Source organism: Pongo abelii, chromosome 3 (genome assembly GCF_028885655.2).
Source record: "Pongo abelii isolate AG06213 chromosome 3, NHGRI_mPonAbe1-v2.0_pri, whole genome shotgun sequence".
Classification (NCBI taxonomy): Eukaryota; Metazoa; Chordata; class Mammalia; order Primates; family Hominidae; genus Pongo; species Pongo abelii.
In genome coordinates this window covers 2,711,068-2,729,111 of record NC_071988.2, presented here as the reverse complement: position 1 = coordinate 2,729,111, position 18,044 = coordinate 2,711,068, and the positions used below count along the sequence as shown (strand labels likewise).

Below are 18,044 nucleotides of genomic sequence, written 5' to 3'. Positions count from 1 at the left end.
TGCCATGTGCTGGTCTTCATCTGGAACAGCAATGGGACAAGAGGAGCATGGGGGACATGCTCAGACCTGAGTCCAGAAGACTTCCCTGTGCCAAGTGCCCCACCCCAGTCTCATATCAAAGACAGTTCTTCACCCACAGGCCCCAAAAGCCCACCTGGGCCTTTCTTCTATCATCTCTACAGCTGACAGCTCCTTTCTTGGAAAAGAAGATTCTCCAACAGATAAAGCTGGAGTGTCTGCTGCTGCCCTCATGACGGCCAGCACAAGAACAAACCCATTCTACAAAAGGGGAAGTAATTTCCCGAAAATACAAACAAAGTTAAGTTTTTTACCAGTCTCCAGTTCAGGCCACCAGAGACAGGCTGGCTCTCGGAGGAAAGTTGTGGGCAAGTGAACACACGTCAGAGCCCCGACCTCCTGTGGCTCAGCCCTGCCTGGAGACTGGCGTGGCACGGCACCCTCAAATGCCCTCAGACCTGGCGCCTCCAGGTGCTGAGAACTGTCACTTGCCTTCCTTTGCTTATGCCTTGCTCGCTTCGCTGCACGTGTGCTGCTCACTGGTTTGGTTTCGGAGCTATTTATAAACTGCAACAAATCCTCCACCCTCCGATGGTCAACGACGCTTTCCCTTTCTGAGATCTGGTCCATTTTTTTAGGCTGCTCTTCTTTCCTCTTGGTTAGCCGTAAGCGAAGTTTTTCCCTCATTTCTGCATAATTTCTACTTGTTGGTGCAGCTGGAGGCTGAGAAAAACAACAAAGTTATGCTTAAGTTTTAAAAATTTTGAATATAATAAATTTCAGACCACATCTCCAAAAATAAACTGTTTTATTACTCAAGTAGTATATATTTGTTGTGAAAAATAAGGAAATACAACAACCAGCAGAAAAAAAGAAAAACCTATCAGCAAGTCACCCAAAAGTGGCATTTTGGTACCTACCCTCAAATTTTACATATTCTTGAAAAACCTGGTAAAGCATGTATAGCTATGCACATAAGTGGATTTTTTAAACTGAAAAGGAAACAATTACAAATCCTGATTAATATATTTTATTTATTTATTTATTTATTTTTGAGACAGGGTCTTGCTCTGTCACCCAGGTTGGAGTGCAGTGGTGAGATCATAGCTCACTGCAGCCTTGACCTCCTGGGCTCAAGCAGGGGTGTGCTGTCACACCCAGCTAATTTTCTTTATTTTTTGTAGAGACAGGGTCTCCTGTGTCGCCCAAGCTGGTCTTCAATTCCTGGGCTCAAGAGATCCTCCCTTAGCCTCCCAAAGTGCTGGTATTACAGGCATGGGCCACTATGCTTGGCCTCTACTTGTTATTTAACATGGTGTGAATATCTTTTCATGTCAATAAATGTGTCTGTAGTATCTTTCCATCCATTTGTGGGTTTCCTTTTTCGTGCCAAAAAAAAAGCCCTGAATCCTACTGCCAAATTTCTTACTATAAAAACATGTGCACATTTTAGGAAATGCAAACAGAGCTAAAGCAGAAAAAGAACAACTATAAGCCCCTGCTATTCCTGCCACCCATCCCTCTTAAACTGCGGGTGATAATTGGTTGTATAAATTAAATCACAGCTCTGGAAAGATGGACAAGTATGTGTGTGTACCAACGCCCTCTGTATTCAAACAAGAGAAATCCAACTGCACACACACAACACTGCTGTCGCTGGCTACAATGTTCCACCATATGGATATACCATGGTTAACAACCTCCTACCAATGGGTATTCAGTAGGAATACCGCACCGCTGATTTACCAGTTACCTTAAAAACCACAAAGTAAAAATGAAGCAAAAAATCATTATGGCTAAATCTTTGGGCAAATATTTTTCTTTGTTTCTTTACGATGGATATACCCTAGAAGTGGAATATACCCCGAATTCAACCTAGTACAGAATTTTTGCAAAGGAGCCCGTGTGTTGCACACTTCCCACATCGTGATGCGCTGACCTCATGCACTCACCCCGCCGTGCCCAAAGAATTCGCAGTAGCAGCAGTCACAGTACTTGCCCTCCTTCTGGTTGGTGGAGGTTGAGGTGCTGGAGCTGTGCTCAGAGCAGCTGTCCTCATCTGCACTCTCGTCCCCATCATCCTGCTGTGGGTCATAGACACCATTCTCGCAGCGGTGCCCTTCGCAGTCAGGGTCACTGCAAAACCGCATACAAGCTCATCAGCAAGTGGCTGGCCCCAGGAGGCAATGACTCACATTGTTGCGCATGACCACCCACTGTCCTGCCCATTTCACAGACAAGAGGCAGCGCAGAGGGTGCACAGCCCCAGGGTTCCTAGGGAGTCATACACAAGCAGCAAAGGGCTCATGTGGGAGGCATGGCGTGTGCGCATGCATGCAGGCAGTCCCTCAAAGTGCTCACAGAGCGCCACTGAACAGGAACACGTAGTCTCTCCAATGACTCCTTCTGGGACTGTCCCTGCCACCACAGCTTCCATACTAAGGGGCTTCGAGAAGGGGTATAGCTTCAAACAGGCGAGTTCAAAGGTAACAGAATTTGTCTTAAAAAGAAACTCTGGCCAGGTGCAGTGGCTCACGTCTGTACTCCCAGCACTCTGGGAGGCCGAGGAAGGTGGATCCCGAGGTCAGGAGTTCGAGATCAGCCTGGCCAACATGGTGAAACCCCATCTCTACTAAAAATACAAAAATTAGCCAGGCATGGTGGCGTATGCCTGTAGTCTCACTACTTGGGAGGCTGAGGCAGGAGAATCGCTTGAACCCAGGAGGTGGAGGTTGCAGTGAGCTGAGATCGTGCCACTGCACTTCAGCCTGGGTGACAGAGTGAGAATCTGTCTCAGAGGGAAAAAAACAAAACAAAAAAAAAAACACACCTGTTGAGTGTTTGTTGTATTGTGTTTTTACTATATACACATTTCATTCATTTTCTTCTGATTCCACCCTAGGTATAACAAATACAACTTATACAACAAGTAAAAAACAATGCACACTCCCAATGCTGTCAGTATTTAGGCGTAGTTGGCCCACCTATCCATGGCGGCCCACGGCCCCTGCTCTTCCCTCTGCAGAACTAGAGGCTGAGATGGGAGACCCCTCTACCCATGGCCTCTGCTGGGGACATCCCTGCATTCCCTCAGCATTTCACTAGACTTTTCCACTGCATGGTCCCAGGGGAGTTTCTGTAGCTGTGTTAGTGCGGCATAACACCCATTTTCCAAAGTGCTCTCACATCCCCAGCCAGGACTTGGCTCACCTGCAGACACTTGGAGGGGCGCTAATGGAGCCGTCTGTGGCCGGGGGCAGGGGTGCAGGACAGAAACTCTTGCGTGTGTCCACAAACCCAGGAGTTGTGGTTGCTGTTTTGGGGAATGATGGGGCTGCAAGATTTGCAAGGTGAGGTGTGGAGGCAGGTGAGAGCGCGGCAGGTGACAGTGCGGCAGGCGAGAGCGCTGGGAGGGGGGCCAAGCCCGTGGGGCTGTTCCTCGGGGCAGCTGGGGCTGAGTGTCTGTGGTCCTCCTTGCTGATGCCATGAAACACATCACCTGCATTTAGAGAGGCGAGAGTCACTGCCAAGTTTTTGTTTCAAAAATGTTCCAACCTGTAGAAAATCTGAAAGAACACACAAAGAGTACCCATTCATCCTTCACCTTGCTTCATCATCACGACCTAATATTCTGTCATATTTATAAATTTTATTTCTTACATGCACACACACTTTTTGGCTGAACGTCTGCAAGTTGCACTCACCTCTGAACACTTCGGCATGAACTCCTCAGAACATCGACAGTTTGGTTTTTTAAAAAAATTTCTTGGCCGGGCGTGGTGGCTCATGCCTGTAATCCCAGCACTTTGGGAGGCCGAGGCTGGTGGATCATGAGGTCAGGAGATCGAGACCAGCCTGACTAACACAGTGAAACCGCGTCTCTACTAGAAATACAAAAAATTAGCTGGGCGTGGTGGCACGTACCTGTAGTCCCAGCTACGCGGAGGCTGATGCAGGAGGATCACAGATCGCACCACTGGACTCCAGCAGCCTGGCGACGGAGCAAGACTCCGTCTCGAAGAAAAAAAAAAATTCACCTTTTTCTTTTTTAAGAGACAGGGTCTCACTATGTTGTCCAGGCTGGTCTTGAACCCCTGGGCTCAAGCAATCCTCTCACCAGGGCCACCTAAAGTGCTGGGACTACAGGTGTGAGCCACTGTACCGAGCTTTTTACTTAAAAATTTCCTCCCTTCTCTCTCCTTTCTTTTCTTTCTTTCCCTCCCTCCCTCTCTCTTTTTTTGACATTTTGCTGAATACCATCATCACCTCAATGGCATTTAATACTGACAGGATACTCTCATCTAAGGTATAACCCATATTCCATTTTCCAATTTCCTTCACATGTCCATTATAGCTTTCCCACCAACCCAGCCTCTTCCAACCCTTTTCTCTTTTCACAAGACTTAACATTTTTAATAGGCCACCTGTCTGCCAATTTGGATTTGTCTTGTCTTGGTAGATTTAGATAAAACGTTCTGGGCACAAATCCTACAAATATTATGTTGGATCCTTCTGGGTTTGTGGCAATGGGATGCACCCAGTGTCTCTCTGTTTCATGGTGGTGTGCACGGCACTGTCTGCTAGGTTCCTCCAGAGTCTGGCACCCATCATTCCTTTGTAATCTGTCAGTACCCAGTGATAGGGTTTGGTTGTGTCCCCACCCAAATCTCATCTTGAATTTTGTTCCCATAATCCCCCCGTGTGGTAGAAGGGACCCAGTGGAAATAACTGAAGCATGGGGGCGGTTTCCCCCATGCTGTTCTAGTGATAGTGAGTGAGTTCTCACGAGAGCTGATGGTTTTATAAGGGGCTTCCCCCTTCGCTGGGTACTCATTCTCTCCCCCGTGAAGAGGTGCTTTCCACCATGATTGTAAATTTCCTGAAGCCTCCCCAGCCATGTGGAACTGTGAGTCAATTAAAACTCTTTCCTTTATAAATCATCCAGTCTTGGGTATTTCTTCATAGCAGTGTGAGAATGGATTAATACAGGTGCCCATCATCCCTCTGTAATCTGTCAGTCCCCTATGGGTGCTGCTTTTGAACAGTAGAAACACTCCATTCCCCAAACTGATATCCCTTGTTAACCTCCATGAATGCTGCATATTCGCACCAGCTGTTACCCTGGGGGCGCAGCATGCTGACTTGCCACTCCTATCCTTCTTACACATTTAGAGGAGGTGTGCTTTTAGAAGAAGGAGATTCCCACCCTACTGCTCTGTTTGAGCATCCCAATCCTTATGGATTCTTGACTTTATTTGTATGCTATAGTCAAACTTCCTGTTTTTTTAACTTTTTTTTTTTTTTTTGTAGAGACGGGGTGTCTCACTATGTTGCCCAGGCTAGTCTCAAACTCCCAGGCTTAAGCAACCCTCCCCTCTCAGTCTCCCAAAGTGCTGGGAGCTACCGCACTCAGCCTCCTCATTCCTTTTAATGCTCAATCTGTCCCAACTTTGGCTAGTGAGGCCTCCTCGAGCCAGCTACTGAGTTGACATTGGTCTCTGATCACATTATTGCTTTTGAGCCCCTTAAGTGACAGCCAGGGGCTGTACCCCAGGCTGGGTGACAGGCAGCCCTGTTGGCTCACATCTGCTCAGCATTTTCCTAAAGCAGCTTCTGAGAAATCTTGCCACATGCTCAGAAAACAATGACCTCCTAGCCTGGCCAACATGGTGAAACCCCGTCTCTACCAAAAAACACAGAAATAAGCCATGCGTGGTGGTGGGCACCTGTAGTCCCAGCTACTTGGGAGGCTGAGGTGGCAGAATCGCTTGAACCCAAGAGGCAGAGACTGTGATAAGCTGAGACTGCACCGCTGCACTCCAGCCTGGGTGAACAAGAGTGAGACCCTATCTCAAAAAAAAAAAAAAAAAAAGACAGCAATAACCTCTTCCTATCACACCAGAACAGAAACAGAGACAAAAGCAAGACAGTGCAGCGAAGCCCCAGAGGAATCTAGCACAACAGCTAAAATTCTAATCAAAGTCCTAGGGATCAGCTCTCTGTGTGTGAGCATTTTTGGGCAGTTAATTACACTTACGCCTCCGGCTAGGCCAAGTAAAAGGCAGTTACAAAGATGAGAAGTCAGTAAGCCCAGCCTTCCTGTAGACCCCGAGGGCCAGTAAGCCTTCAAGCCTTACCTACTGAAGGAGGTCTCTTGGATGACACTCTGAACTGGCTGTTGCTGGACTGCACTGTGGTAGCTGTGCAGGACACGGAGGACGTGGCTGATGAGGTGGCCATGACAACTTTATTTGCTTCCATAAAAGCATCTTGGAAATTGTATAAACATTTCTTTTTTGCAGCATTCTTTTTCTCTTTACTATCCGAGACTGCAGGTGTTTCATTGCTAGATGGAGGTGGGAGGGCTTCCGGTCTTGTTTCTGAGAGTGTTGGCCCTAATATTTCACTCCCTTCAAAGAAGAACAGGAAAATTAAGGCTTCTGACAGCAATCATACTTAGCTAAACCCTCAAAGACATGCTGATGACTGAACACTTGATACTGGGGGTGCTACTGAAGTCAGGATCCCACTGGGATGACGCTAAGTCAACTAGCTTTTAATCTAAGAAAAAATTGTATTGAGCACCTACTATGTGCCAATTCCTGTGCTAGGTGCTTTCCAAAGTTATGTAAAGTCTTAAAACTACTTTCTGAGGTTGGTACTGTTACTCCCATCCTAAGAAGATGAAGAAACTGAGGCTCAGAGAGGCCAAGCAACTTGCCCAAGGTCACACAGCTAGAAATCCTTCCTAAGCACAGATCAGGATGTCAAGTCTAGCCTGCTGTTCTGGCATATGCAGGGGCTGGGTGTGGGGCTGCCAGGAGCTCTGGCCACAGGAAGACAGAGATGAGGAGTAGGTACCAGCCCCTTTTCAGGTGCCCCTGACCCTGCGACTGAAGTTAACAGCTGGGCCTCAGTGGCTGAGGCAGCTGGGGAGTAAGGAGCTAGTAAAGGGGAGAGATGCCACGTGGGGCCAATGCAGTAACCAGAGGAAGGAGTGTGAGTCACAGATTTAAGTCAACTGTGGCACTTTCTTCCTGCCCCTGTGCAACGGGGGCGCTGAGGTCTGGCTGTCACCACTGCTCGAGAATTGAAGGCCGGGCACCCAACCGTGGTCAGAAGACCCTCAGCAGCGCTGAGGCCACGCCCACGTGGCTCACTGGGCTGACAGGCAGCCATGGAGCCAGAGTCTTGCTCTGCTCAGTCACACAGTGGGACTGACTGGTGGCAGATGCGAGAGGATGGAGTAGGATGACAGCCCCGAGGGGCCTCCCACTGGAGACAGAGGTGGTGGAGCAGCAGCTGGCTACAGCTGTGCCAGGGCTTCCACGGGAGACTACGGCAAAGATGTCAATCTACTCAGGTTATTTTAAAACTTCAAGAAAGTTTTAACAAATTCCTTACCAGAAATTGTATCTGGCAAGAAAGTGCCAGGATTCCAGTTCTTATCATTCATCACTTCTGATCCCCAAAGACTTATAAATTTAGAACTATTCCACTCTGGAGTATTCCCAAAACAGCTCGGATAAATATGGTCTTGAAGAGATGCATTGAATACCTGATGCTTATTTGTGTGATTCTGAACAGGTGCTGGCGGTAAAGCCTACAAAAAAAAATTTTCTAATCACATATCAAAATTAATATTCTGTTTACCTAGGTAAGTAGTTAAACTACAGACAGACAATTCATTATGAGCCTCATGGGATGTGCTCGCCATGAGCTGAGGCCCAGGGGGAGCACATCTCACAAAACATGGACTTGATTTATGAGACTGGACACGACAGGTCAAATTTCAACCAGATGTAGATATGAAAAGCAACCGATGCCTTGAGGAGTATATCTGAACAAACTTTAGACAACTCAGTAACTTCTCACATTCCTACTGGGTCACATGTGAGTGTGTCATGTGCGTCGTAAGATCTGTTTCTACGGCTTAATCTCAGCAAGCATTTTAATGATCACCACTAATAAGTCAACTTTGGAATCACTGATGAAAATGGATAAAACCCTTACACTGACCTCTTATACCCAGGCAAGGTACAGCACAAATCTAATGAACTAGAGGAATTTGTATACTGTGCTCTAAAGACCAGGGCGTTCTCAAAGGAGCTGCCTCATTGGCAAGCCCTGCCCTGGGCCCTGTGGGGCAGACCATTGTTGAAGGCACCAAGGGAAGGTGATCAGGGTCTGGCCAGCTGGCTAGCCAACATCCATGCATTTATTGAGCCACTAGCCAACTGGCTGCTCCTGCACAGGCTGGGGCCCCCTTGGGTCCTCCCTCTGCCTCAGCCGCTATCCAAGCAACAGGCCCTGGCTGCTGACCTCCTTAGGAGATCCTGAGCACCATGTTCTCACAGCGGCGGCAGTGCAACAGCCTGCACGTTTGCACCAGGAACTCTTCCCAGTCCTTCTCCCCACCACAGCCAGAGTGATCTCTGTTGAATGCAAATTCAAGCACGTCACTCCCCTGCTCAGGATGCAGCAATGGCTTCCCAAGGCTCTGGCCTGAAAGTTCCAAGGGAGCTGGGCCCACCACCTCCACCCCTCCTGCTCACCAAAGCCCTGGACACACAGGCCTCCCCCTTGGCCGGCACACGCCTATTCACCTTCTTGGCCCTAAGTTTTGCTTGTGCTGTGTCCATGCTCTAGAATGTGCAAGCCTGAGCTCGTTACCACACTCACACTCATCCTGCAGGCCTCGGCCTAAAGATCACTTCCTCAGAGAAGCCGGCGTTGCCTTTGCTGTCACCTCCCAGGACCCAACACCCAAGACCAAGGCGAGCCTTCCCAGTGAACACACTAAAATCCGCCATTTTCCCTCTTAGCACTTACCACAGTTATAATTCGAGACCTACTTGTAGCCTATTGGTTTAATGTCTGCTTTTCCCCAAATTACATGCGCTCTAGGATGAGGTGGGACATCTGGGTCCTGGCCCTTCTCCCCCAGTCCTTGCTAATGCCGGGCAGACATACGGTTCTCCCTCAGCAGGACTTCTGTCTGCTGGACTGGAGGAGTGCCCAGTTATGGGCAACCTGGTCATCACATCCTCTGGGATGCAGAAATGAGCAGTGAATTCTGTAAACTCAAGTGGGAGGGTTCCCTGGAGGGTTCTTAAGAATGGGCGATGGTTCGGCAGAATCCTGCCGGCCTGGCTGGGGCAGAGGGAGGACAGGAAGAGGTTGGGAGCAAAGGGATGGCGCACATACAGGGATGACAGTGCTACACCCTGACAGGCTCCAGGTTGAGTGGGGGCAGCAGCCAGGCCAAAGACAACTTTGTACCACTTTGTTCCGAACGGGCTGGGGAGTCACAGAAGGATTTAAACAGCAGAGCGAGATGATTTGGTCAGCTTAGTGGAAAGATCGATTTGTGGCAATACTGTGGATGAACCAGAAGGCGGAAGGAGGACAAGTGGTTAGTCAGGGGATGAGAAAGGATGAAGCAACGGCAGTGAAGGTGGCAAGGAAAGGAGGAATTCTGGAGCTATCAAGATGAAAGCTGGGACTGCACATCTAGTCCAGGAGCTATCACTGCTGGCTCCACTATGAGGAGGCACGGTCAGGTGACAGCTAGATCTGAACTCTAGTCCCACGTCTTGGCCTTTGGACTCTGCAGTCTGGCGAGCTCGGATGCCAGCTCTCCCTTTTGCTAGCTGTGTGACCTCAGGCAAATCACTCAATCTTTCTGTGCTTTAGTTTTCTCATCTGTAATCTGGAAATACCTACCTCCAGGGGTATGGTAAGAATTGAGCACACTGCCTGGCCCATAGTAAGTATTCAGTGAGTGTGACGGTGCACTGCTTTCATTTTCTAGGACAACAGTCTTAGAGACTTCTATATAGAGACTACTTATATAGACATAGAGTCCCTGGACACAAAACACCTGACCAACCGACCAAATCTTTCCACCTTGCCCTTCTCCCACAGTGCTTCGGAGCAGAGAGGAAGCACTCTCCTCTGGGCTGCTGGACAGCTCAGCGAGTCCACTGACCCGGAACAGGCCCAGGAAGGCAAAGGGGGAGAGGAGGGTAGAGCAGACACTCAGGACTCAACAGCAGGAATAAACAGGTCCAGACGGGCCACCCAGGAAACAGGCAAGGGCCTGAAGTCATTGTTTTGGTAAGGGAGCCCCACGGGACAAGAGCCAGGAAAATAAAAAACATATTTCAATAGATACCCATTTCTACAAACCAGCGATAAGCTAAGAGCTGCTTTGCTGAGAAGTAATTGACAAAAAGTAACAAGTAGAAGACTTCTTAGTCTTGAGTACCTTCTTGTAAAAGGCAGAAACCTGTGACACATGCCAACCTGCTGGCTTTGAGCAGCAGTCCCGTCGTGCTGGCCCAGCTGGTAAACCATGACTAGAAGCACTCTCAGGGCTCTGAAGCTACGTAAGTGCCTCCTGGACTCCTCAAGACACGACCATGAATTGTTTGGTTTCAGGTTTGAAAAGCCTGGCTGAGAGCCTGGGCTCCACCACCCATGTGTGTTCAGAGAGCTCTTGCTTATGCTTCAAAATCCTATTTCAGCATCACCTCCTCTGCAAAACCACCCGTGGGCTCATTTAAAATTTTCTCTCTTCGGTATTACTTTTCTGCCTAGCATCTGTAAGTTCCATTAGGTATGTCACAACATTTTGATATTTTGATTATGTTTTTGTCTTCTCTTTAGACTGTGAGCTCTTTGAAAACAGGGGCCAAGACTAACCAATTTTTGTCTTCCTAGAGTCTAGCACAGGGCCTGGCACATATTGGGTGTTCAATAAGTATTTGCTGAACAGTGTCTAGCTTAGAGGAATAAGGGAATGCATCTATACAACTGTAATATTGGAAACATATGGCAATGATTCTACGCATTTGATTTACGCACTATTCAGAACCCCACCTACTCAAAAACGGAGGCCCAGTTGTAGGGACAAAAGTAACAGGGATCAGTAACAAAAAAAGTTGTATTTTCTTTAATGCTTTTGCAGAAGATGCCTACTGACCTCAATAGCTTATGGATTTCTTTCAGGAAAAAATAGGTGTCTGTCACCTAGACCATTTTTGGACCATGACTTTATAAGTCCACCAGTGATATAACTGTAAAGTAACTCTCTCAGAATGTGGACCATGCTATTGAATCAGAACACTGATTTCACTCATTATACAAACCCACAAAGCTTCAACTAGCAGAAGTTTTGCATTTTTATCCACTTTGAGACAAAAGAAGTAATCTATAGAAAAGGAAAACTGTTGCTTTAAATGAAAGCTCTGACACAAATGCAAACACAACAAACTGCTTTCCACTGGGCACGCACTGAGTTTATCCGGGAGCTGGGTGAATCGCCTGTCCTCTACCACCCACACCCACTCGGACATGGAACATGGGTGCAAGACATGAGGAGCAAGAGCCGCAGACTGAGTCATGAGGCCCACACATGAGAGGTTCCCAACACTAAGCATCCGAGCAAAAATGAGTTCCAGTTGTATCCCCAGTAAGGAAAAGGTTAAGATGACGGACTCTCTCTGTATTTTTGCTTAACAGGTTTTTTGGTATTTCTCCCAGAGATGGTAAAGAGGCGAAGGACCATCTTTGCTTTGGCTATGCCAGTTTTCAGGCTGGAAGAGCTGAATCTCAGCTCTAAAAGAACATGCAGCAGGTCAAAGATCACAATGTGATTCCCATATTGCAACCTATTTATGACTCTATTATCCACACAGCTTTACCTCCCCAATCTAAATCTGAACTTATACTTTAAACTGTATTTAATTGAATCATGTTTTAATTGTATTAAATGCTTTTCCAGTGGTTTTACTTAAGTCTCAAAGTAACCCAGAGAGGGAGTGTAAAGATACACCCTGGCCCTCGAAGCTAACAAGGGGCCAAGGCTACTTGGCACCCGGTCCTCCCCTTACACCACGTCACCAGGCTCCACTTGATGCACTGAACTCCTGAGGGCCAGAACCCAGCGGCCACTGCAAATGCTCCACTGCAAAGTTCTCAGTGGAGACCTAGAGACATCCCTGTCTTCACTTCTAGGCCCTTTCTTAGTACACCAACTGTTTCACAGTACATCCTCCGTGTTGGACGAAAAAGACTCAGGATTCAAAGTCACATGCCTTGGGTTCCGGTATAGATTCAGGCCCTGTAGTTGTAACTTCCTACTCCTAGGCCACGTGGACAGCAGGTGGGAGTAGCAGCAAGATGCAGCCACACCTGCTCGGCTTTGCTCTTCTCTTGAAGGCCGTTCTTCCCCCCCTGGTCTCGGCCTTGTCGGGTAAGAGGTGCTACTTAGCTCTAGATCTGAGAGAAATGATACTGAACACTTTGGTAACCAACTGCTATCGACAAAGGCAAAGGATGAAAAGAAGTATTCAGAGGTGATGAGAGAAGCGAGGTGGAGGTGAGGGGAAGGAATGGCTGCACACCATCGCCACAGTGACGTGTGGGGGCAGCAGTCTGGAGGCCCTCAAGAGGAGCCCAGGTCTCAGGCAGCTCTCGCACCAGCAGACGCCACCCCTCATAGGGAAGCATCCACTATGGAGGGCTGTGGTTCTCACAGAGTAAGCTGAGCAAAACATAACCTCCTAATATACTCCATCCGCAAAAGGAAATAATACATCACAGGTGATATCAGCAGAAAACGAATCTGGATGCTCAAGGTTTCATTCAAACACAGAGTAATTATGTGTGAAATGCTTAAAGAAAGAAAGAAAAAAAAAAAAAAACAAGGAACAAGAGACTATAAAGAGCTACTAAGTATCTTTGAAAAAAAAGTAAATTAAAACTTATAAATAATAAATATAGTCGGAATTAGAACTTAAGTGGTAGGCTAGGCACCACTACAGAATCACTTAACTGGAGGACTGAGCCCAAAAAAGTTCTCAGAACATGGAACTGGGAGACAAGAAGATGAGAAACCTGCAAGAGACTGTTAGGAATGCAGAACAGAAGAAGGTCTAACACCAATCTCACCAGAGGCTGAGAGAGACAACTGCATGGTTGCAGGAACATGGAGATAACATGGATGGTAATTATCAAACAGGAAACTGAAAATGATTGGTATGCCAAAGGCTCTAATGGAAAAAGTAGACAGCATGCAAGAACAAGGGGGCCGTGTGAGCAGAGAGATGGAAAGAAATGCTGGCAATAAAAGCAATGTAAGAGAAACGAAGACTATCAGTGATGGGCTCATCAGGAGACGACACGGCCAAGGAAAGAGTCAGGGAGCTGCAAGATATGTCAGCAGAAACTTCCCGTACTGCAAGGCAAAGAGAAACAAGAATTAAAAACAAAAACAGAAACAATCTCCCCAATAGAACAAAACATCCAAAACCTGTGGGACAGTTTCGAAAGATATAACATCTGGTAAGTGGAATGCTGGAAGGAGAGACTAGAGAAACAGTTGAAGTAGTAACAGCTAAAAAGTCTCCAAAATTAACAACTGACAGCACAGATCCAAAGAATTCAGAGAACATCAAGTGGAATAAATACCCCCAAAGCTACACGAAGGCATATTCTATTCAACCTGCAGAATACCAAAGAAAAAGAGAAAATCTTGGCCAGGCGCCATGGCTCATGCCTGTAATCTCAGCACTATGGGAGGCCAAGGCAGGCGATCACCTGAGGTCAGGGGTTCAAGACCAGCCTGGCCAACATGGTGAAACCTCGTCTCTATTAAAATACAAAAAATTAGCCGGGCATGATGGCGCGTGCCTGTAATCCCAGCTATTCAGGAGGCTGAGACAGGAGAATCGCTTGAACCTGGGAGACAGTGGTTACAGTGAGCCGAGATGGCGCCACTGCACTCCAGCCTGGGTGGCTGAGCGAGACTCCGTCTCAAAAAAAAAAAAAAAAAAAAAAAAAAAAGAGAAAATCTTGAAAGCAGCTGGGTGGAGGCAAGTGGACCTACAGAAGAACAGGGAAAAGAATTCCAGAGGACATCTTGTCAGAAATCAGAAACCATGCCAGCAAGGACAGAGGGAAGTTAAACAGATCTAAAGTGTTCAAAGAAAAAAACCACCAACCTAGAATTATGTGTCCAGTGAAATTATCCTTCAAAAGTGAAGGAGAAATAAAGACTTCCTCAGACAAACAAAAACTGAGGGAGCTCATCACCAGCAGACCTGCCCTGCAAGAAATGTCAAAAGATTTCCTTCAGACAGAAGGTCAGAAACGTGGATCTACATAAAGGAAGAATACTAGAGAAGGAATAAAGACAAAGTAAAATATCTTCTTCTTCCTATTAATCTAAAAAGTAACCGTTGAAAGTAATCATCAATACTGTACTGGGTGATTAACACGTGGATAAGTGAAAATAATGACAGCAATGTCACAGGGAATAGGGAGGGGCCGGCAGTAATCTGTTAAATGTTACCTGTTTTACATTAGTTAGTTGAAAAAGGACTTAGATTAGTTCAAAATGTATATTGTAAACTCTAGGGCAACTGCAGAAATTTCAAAAGAGATAAATAAAATTGATATACTAAGAGAGGAGATAAAATCATAAAATGCTTAATTAAAAGTAGAGAAGGCAGAAAAAGACTCATAATGAATAGGAAACAATTACAAACATTGCTGATATTAATCTAAATACATCAAAAAATCACTTTAAATGTGAACAGTCAAATACACCAATGAAAAGACAAAGATTATCAGAGTATATCAAAAAACAACAAGCATGGTGGCATGCGCCTATAGTCCCAGCTACTCAGGAGGCCAAGGTGGGAGGACTGCTTGAGGCTAGGAGTTCAAGTTCGGCTTGGGTAACACAGCAAGAGTCCATCTCTAAAAATAAAAAACAAACACAACTATACATGTCTATAAGAAACCTGCTTTACATATGAAAACCCTGAGAAGTTGGCTCGCGCCTGTAATCCCAGCACTTTGCGAGGCCGAGGTGGGCGGATCATGAAGTCAGGAGATCGAGACCATCCTGGCTAACATGGTGAAACCCCGTCTTTACTAAAAATACAAAAAATTAGCCGGGCATGGTGGTGGGCACTTGTAGTCCCAGCTACTTGGGAGGCTGAGGCAGGAGAATGGTGTGAACTCAGGAGGTGGAGCTTGCAGTGAGCCGAGATCGCATCACTGCACTCCAGCCTGGGCGACTGAACAAGACTCTGTCTCAAAAACAAACAAACAAAAAAACAAAAAACCTGAGAAGTTAAAAGTAAAGGGATGGAAACAACCAATGGATCAATAAAGAAATTACAAAGAAAAGTAGAAAATACTTAGAGACAAATGAAAACAAAAACATAACATACTGAAACTTACGGGACGCAGTGAAAGCAAGCACTAAGAGCAAAAGGTATAGCTACAAACACATCAAAAAACAAGAAAGATCTCTAATCAGCAACCTAACTAGGTTGGGCGTGGTGGCTCATGCCTGTAATTCTAGCACTCTGGGAGGCTGAGGCAGGAGGATTGCTTGAGCCCAGGAGTTTGAGACCAACCTGGGCAACATGGTGAGACCTCCGTCCCTACATAAATAAATACACAGACAGACAGATAGATAGCTGGGCATGGTGGCACACACCTGTAGTCCAAACTATGAGACTATGGGTCAGGAGGATTGCTTGAGCCCAGGAGGTCGAGGTTGCAGTGACCCAAGATCGCACCACTACACTCCAGGCTGGGCAACTGAGTAAGCCTTGTCTCAATAACAACATCAAATAAAATGAAACAAAAAACCCTCCCTAACTTCACATCTTAATGAATTAGAAAAAGAACAAGCTAAACCCAAAGCTAGCAGAAGAAAGGTAATTTAGAGCAGAGATTAATGATCAATGAAATGGAGAATAGAAAAATAGGGGAAAAAAAAAAATCAATGAAACCAAAATATAGTTCTTTGAAAAGAGAAACAAAACTGACAAAACTTTAGTGAGATGGACTAAGAAAAAAAAAAGACTCAAATTACTATAATCAGAAATGAAAGTGGGGACATTATTATTGATTACACAGAAATAAATGGGGCTGGGAGTGGTGGCGCACACCTGTAATCATAGCTACTTGGGAGGCTAACACAGGAGAATCATTTGAGCTCAAGCGTTTGAGGCTCCAGTGAGCTATGATCGTGCTACTGCACTCCAGCCTGGGCAACAGAGCAAGACTATCTCTAAAAAGCAGAAAATTAAATTAAAATTAAGAAAAAAACATAAAAGGTATTATAAGAAAGTACTGGCTGGGCTGGGCACCGTGGCTCATGCCTGTAATCCCAGCACTTTGGAAGGCCCAGGCGGGTGGATCACCTGAGGTCAGGGGTTCGAGACCGGCCTGACCAACATGGTGAAACCCCATCTCTACCAAAAATACAAAAATTAGCCAGGCATGGTGGTGGGCGCCTGTAATCCCAACTATTTGGGAGGCTGAGGCAGGAGAATCTCTTGAACCTGGGAGGCAGAGGTTGCAGTGAGCCAAGATGGTGCCACTGCACTTCAGCCTAGGCGACAAAGCGAGACTCCGTCTCAAAAAAAAAAAAAAAAAAAAAAAAGTAAGTAAGTACTGGCTGGGCTTGGTAACTCTTGCCTATAATCCCAGCACTTTGGGAGGCTGAGGTAGTAGGACTGCTTTAGCCCAGGAGTTTCAGTCCAGACTGGGTAACATAGTGAGACCCTGTCTTCTCTCTGGAAGAGTCCAAAACAATAAAAAAAAAAAATTAGCTGGGAGTGGTGGCACATGCCTGTAGTCCCAGCTATTGGGGGGCCGAGGCAAGAGGAACGCTTGAGCCTAAGAGTTTGAGGCTGCAATGAGCTATGATCATGCCATTGTACTCCTGCCTGGGTGACACAGTGAGATGCTGTTTCAAAGAAAAAAGAAACTATTATGAACAACTGTACACTAACACACTGGATAAAACAGATGAAATGAAAAAATTTTTAGAAACACAAAACCTATCAAGACGAAATCATAAAGAAATAGAAAAGTCTGAACAGACCTGTAACTAGTAAGGAGATTGAACTGGTAATCAAAAACCACCCAACAGGCCGGGCGCAGTGGCTCATGCCTGTAATCCCAGCACTTTGGGAGGCCGAGATGGGTGGATCACCTGAGGTCAGGAGTTTGAGACCAGCCTGGCCAACATGGCAAAACCCCGTCTCTACTAAAAATACAAAAATTAGCTGGGTGTGGTGGCATGTGCCTGTAGTTCCAGCTACTTTGGAGGCTGAGGCCAGGGAATTGCTTGAATCTGAGAGGTGGAGGTTGCAATGAGTGGAGATTGTGCCACTGCATTCCAGCCTGGGTGACAGAGCAAGACTCCGTCTCAAAAAAAAAAAAAAAAAATCACCCAATAAAGAAAAGCCCCAAACCTGATTGCTTCACTAGTCAATTCTACCAAATATTTAAATAATTAATACCAATCTTTCTCAAAGTTTCCAAAAAACTGAAGACGAGGGAACACTTTCTAACTCATGTCCTGAGCATATCCCCATATCAAAGCCAAAGACACTGTAAGGAAACTACAGGGCCAGGTGCGGTGGCTCACGCCTGTAATCCCAACACTTTGGGAGACAGAGGCGGGTGGATCACCTGAGGTCGGGAGCTCGAGACCAGCTGACCAACATGGAGAAACCCCATCTCTACTAAAAATACAAAATTAGCCGGGCCTGGTGGTGCATGCCTGTAATCCCAGCTACTCTGGAGGCTGAGGCAGGAGAATCACATGAACCCAGGAGGCAGAGGCTGCAGTGAGCCAAGATCGCGCCACTGCACTCAGCCTGGGTAATGAGCAAAACTCTGTCTCAAAAAAAAAAAAAAAAAAAAAAAAAGAAAGAAAACTATGAACGAGTATCACTTATGAACATTCATGCAAACATCCTCAACAAAATACTAGCAAACTGAATACAGTAGCATATTAAAAGATTCATACACCATGACCAAGTGGGAGTCATTCCCAGAGTGCAAGGATAATTCTATGTATAAAAAGTAATCAATGTTAATATGCCACATTAACAGACTGGAAAAAGCCAAAGATCATCACAACTGGTGCAGAAAAAGCATGTGACAAATTCAACACCCATTCATCACAAAAACACCCAACAAAC

The 18,044-nt window shown here is 46.2% G+C and overlaps 1 protein-coding gene across 8 annotated transcripts in view; it reads right to left on the bottom strand.

The window, feature by feature from the left end:
• The window catches only part of FAM193A (family with sequence similarity 193 member A), a 195,569-nt gene that overhangs the window by 35,110 nt on the left and 142,415 nt on the right, over nt 1–18,044 (bottom strand). For all 8 annotated transcript variants that reach the window (XR_008524955.2, XM_063723274.1, XM_054554918.2 and 5 more), the window contains 5 exons: nt 7,423–7,621; nt 6,156–6,428; nt 3,229–3,517; nt 1,971–2,154; nt 511–741 (listed from right to left, as the gene is read on the bottom strand). Coding sequence is in view for 7 of the 8 variants with exons in the window: in XM_063723274.1 (XP_063579344.1) it covers nt 511–741; nt 1,971–2,154; nt 3,229–3,517; nt 6,156–6,428; nt 7,423–7,621 (1,176 nt within the window). In the remaining variant the exon portion in view is untranslated. The remainder of the gene's footprint in view (nt 1–510; nt 742–1,970; nt 2,155–3,228; nt 3,518–6,155; nt 6,429–7,422; nt 7,622–18,044) is intronic.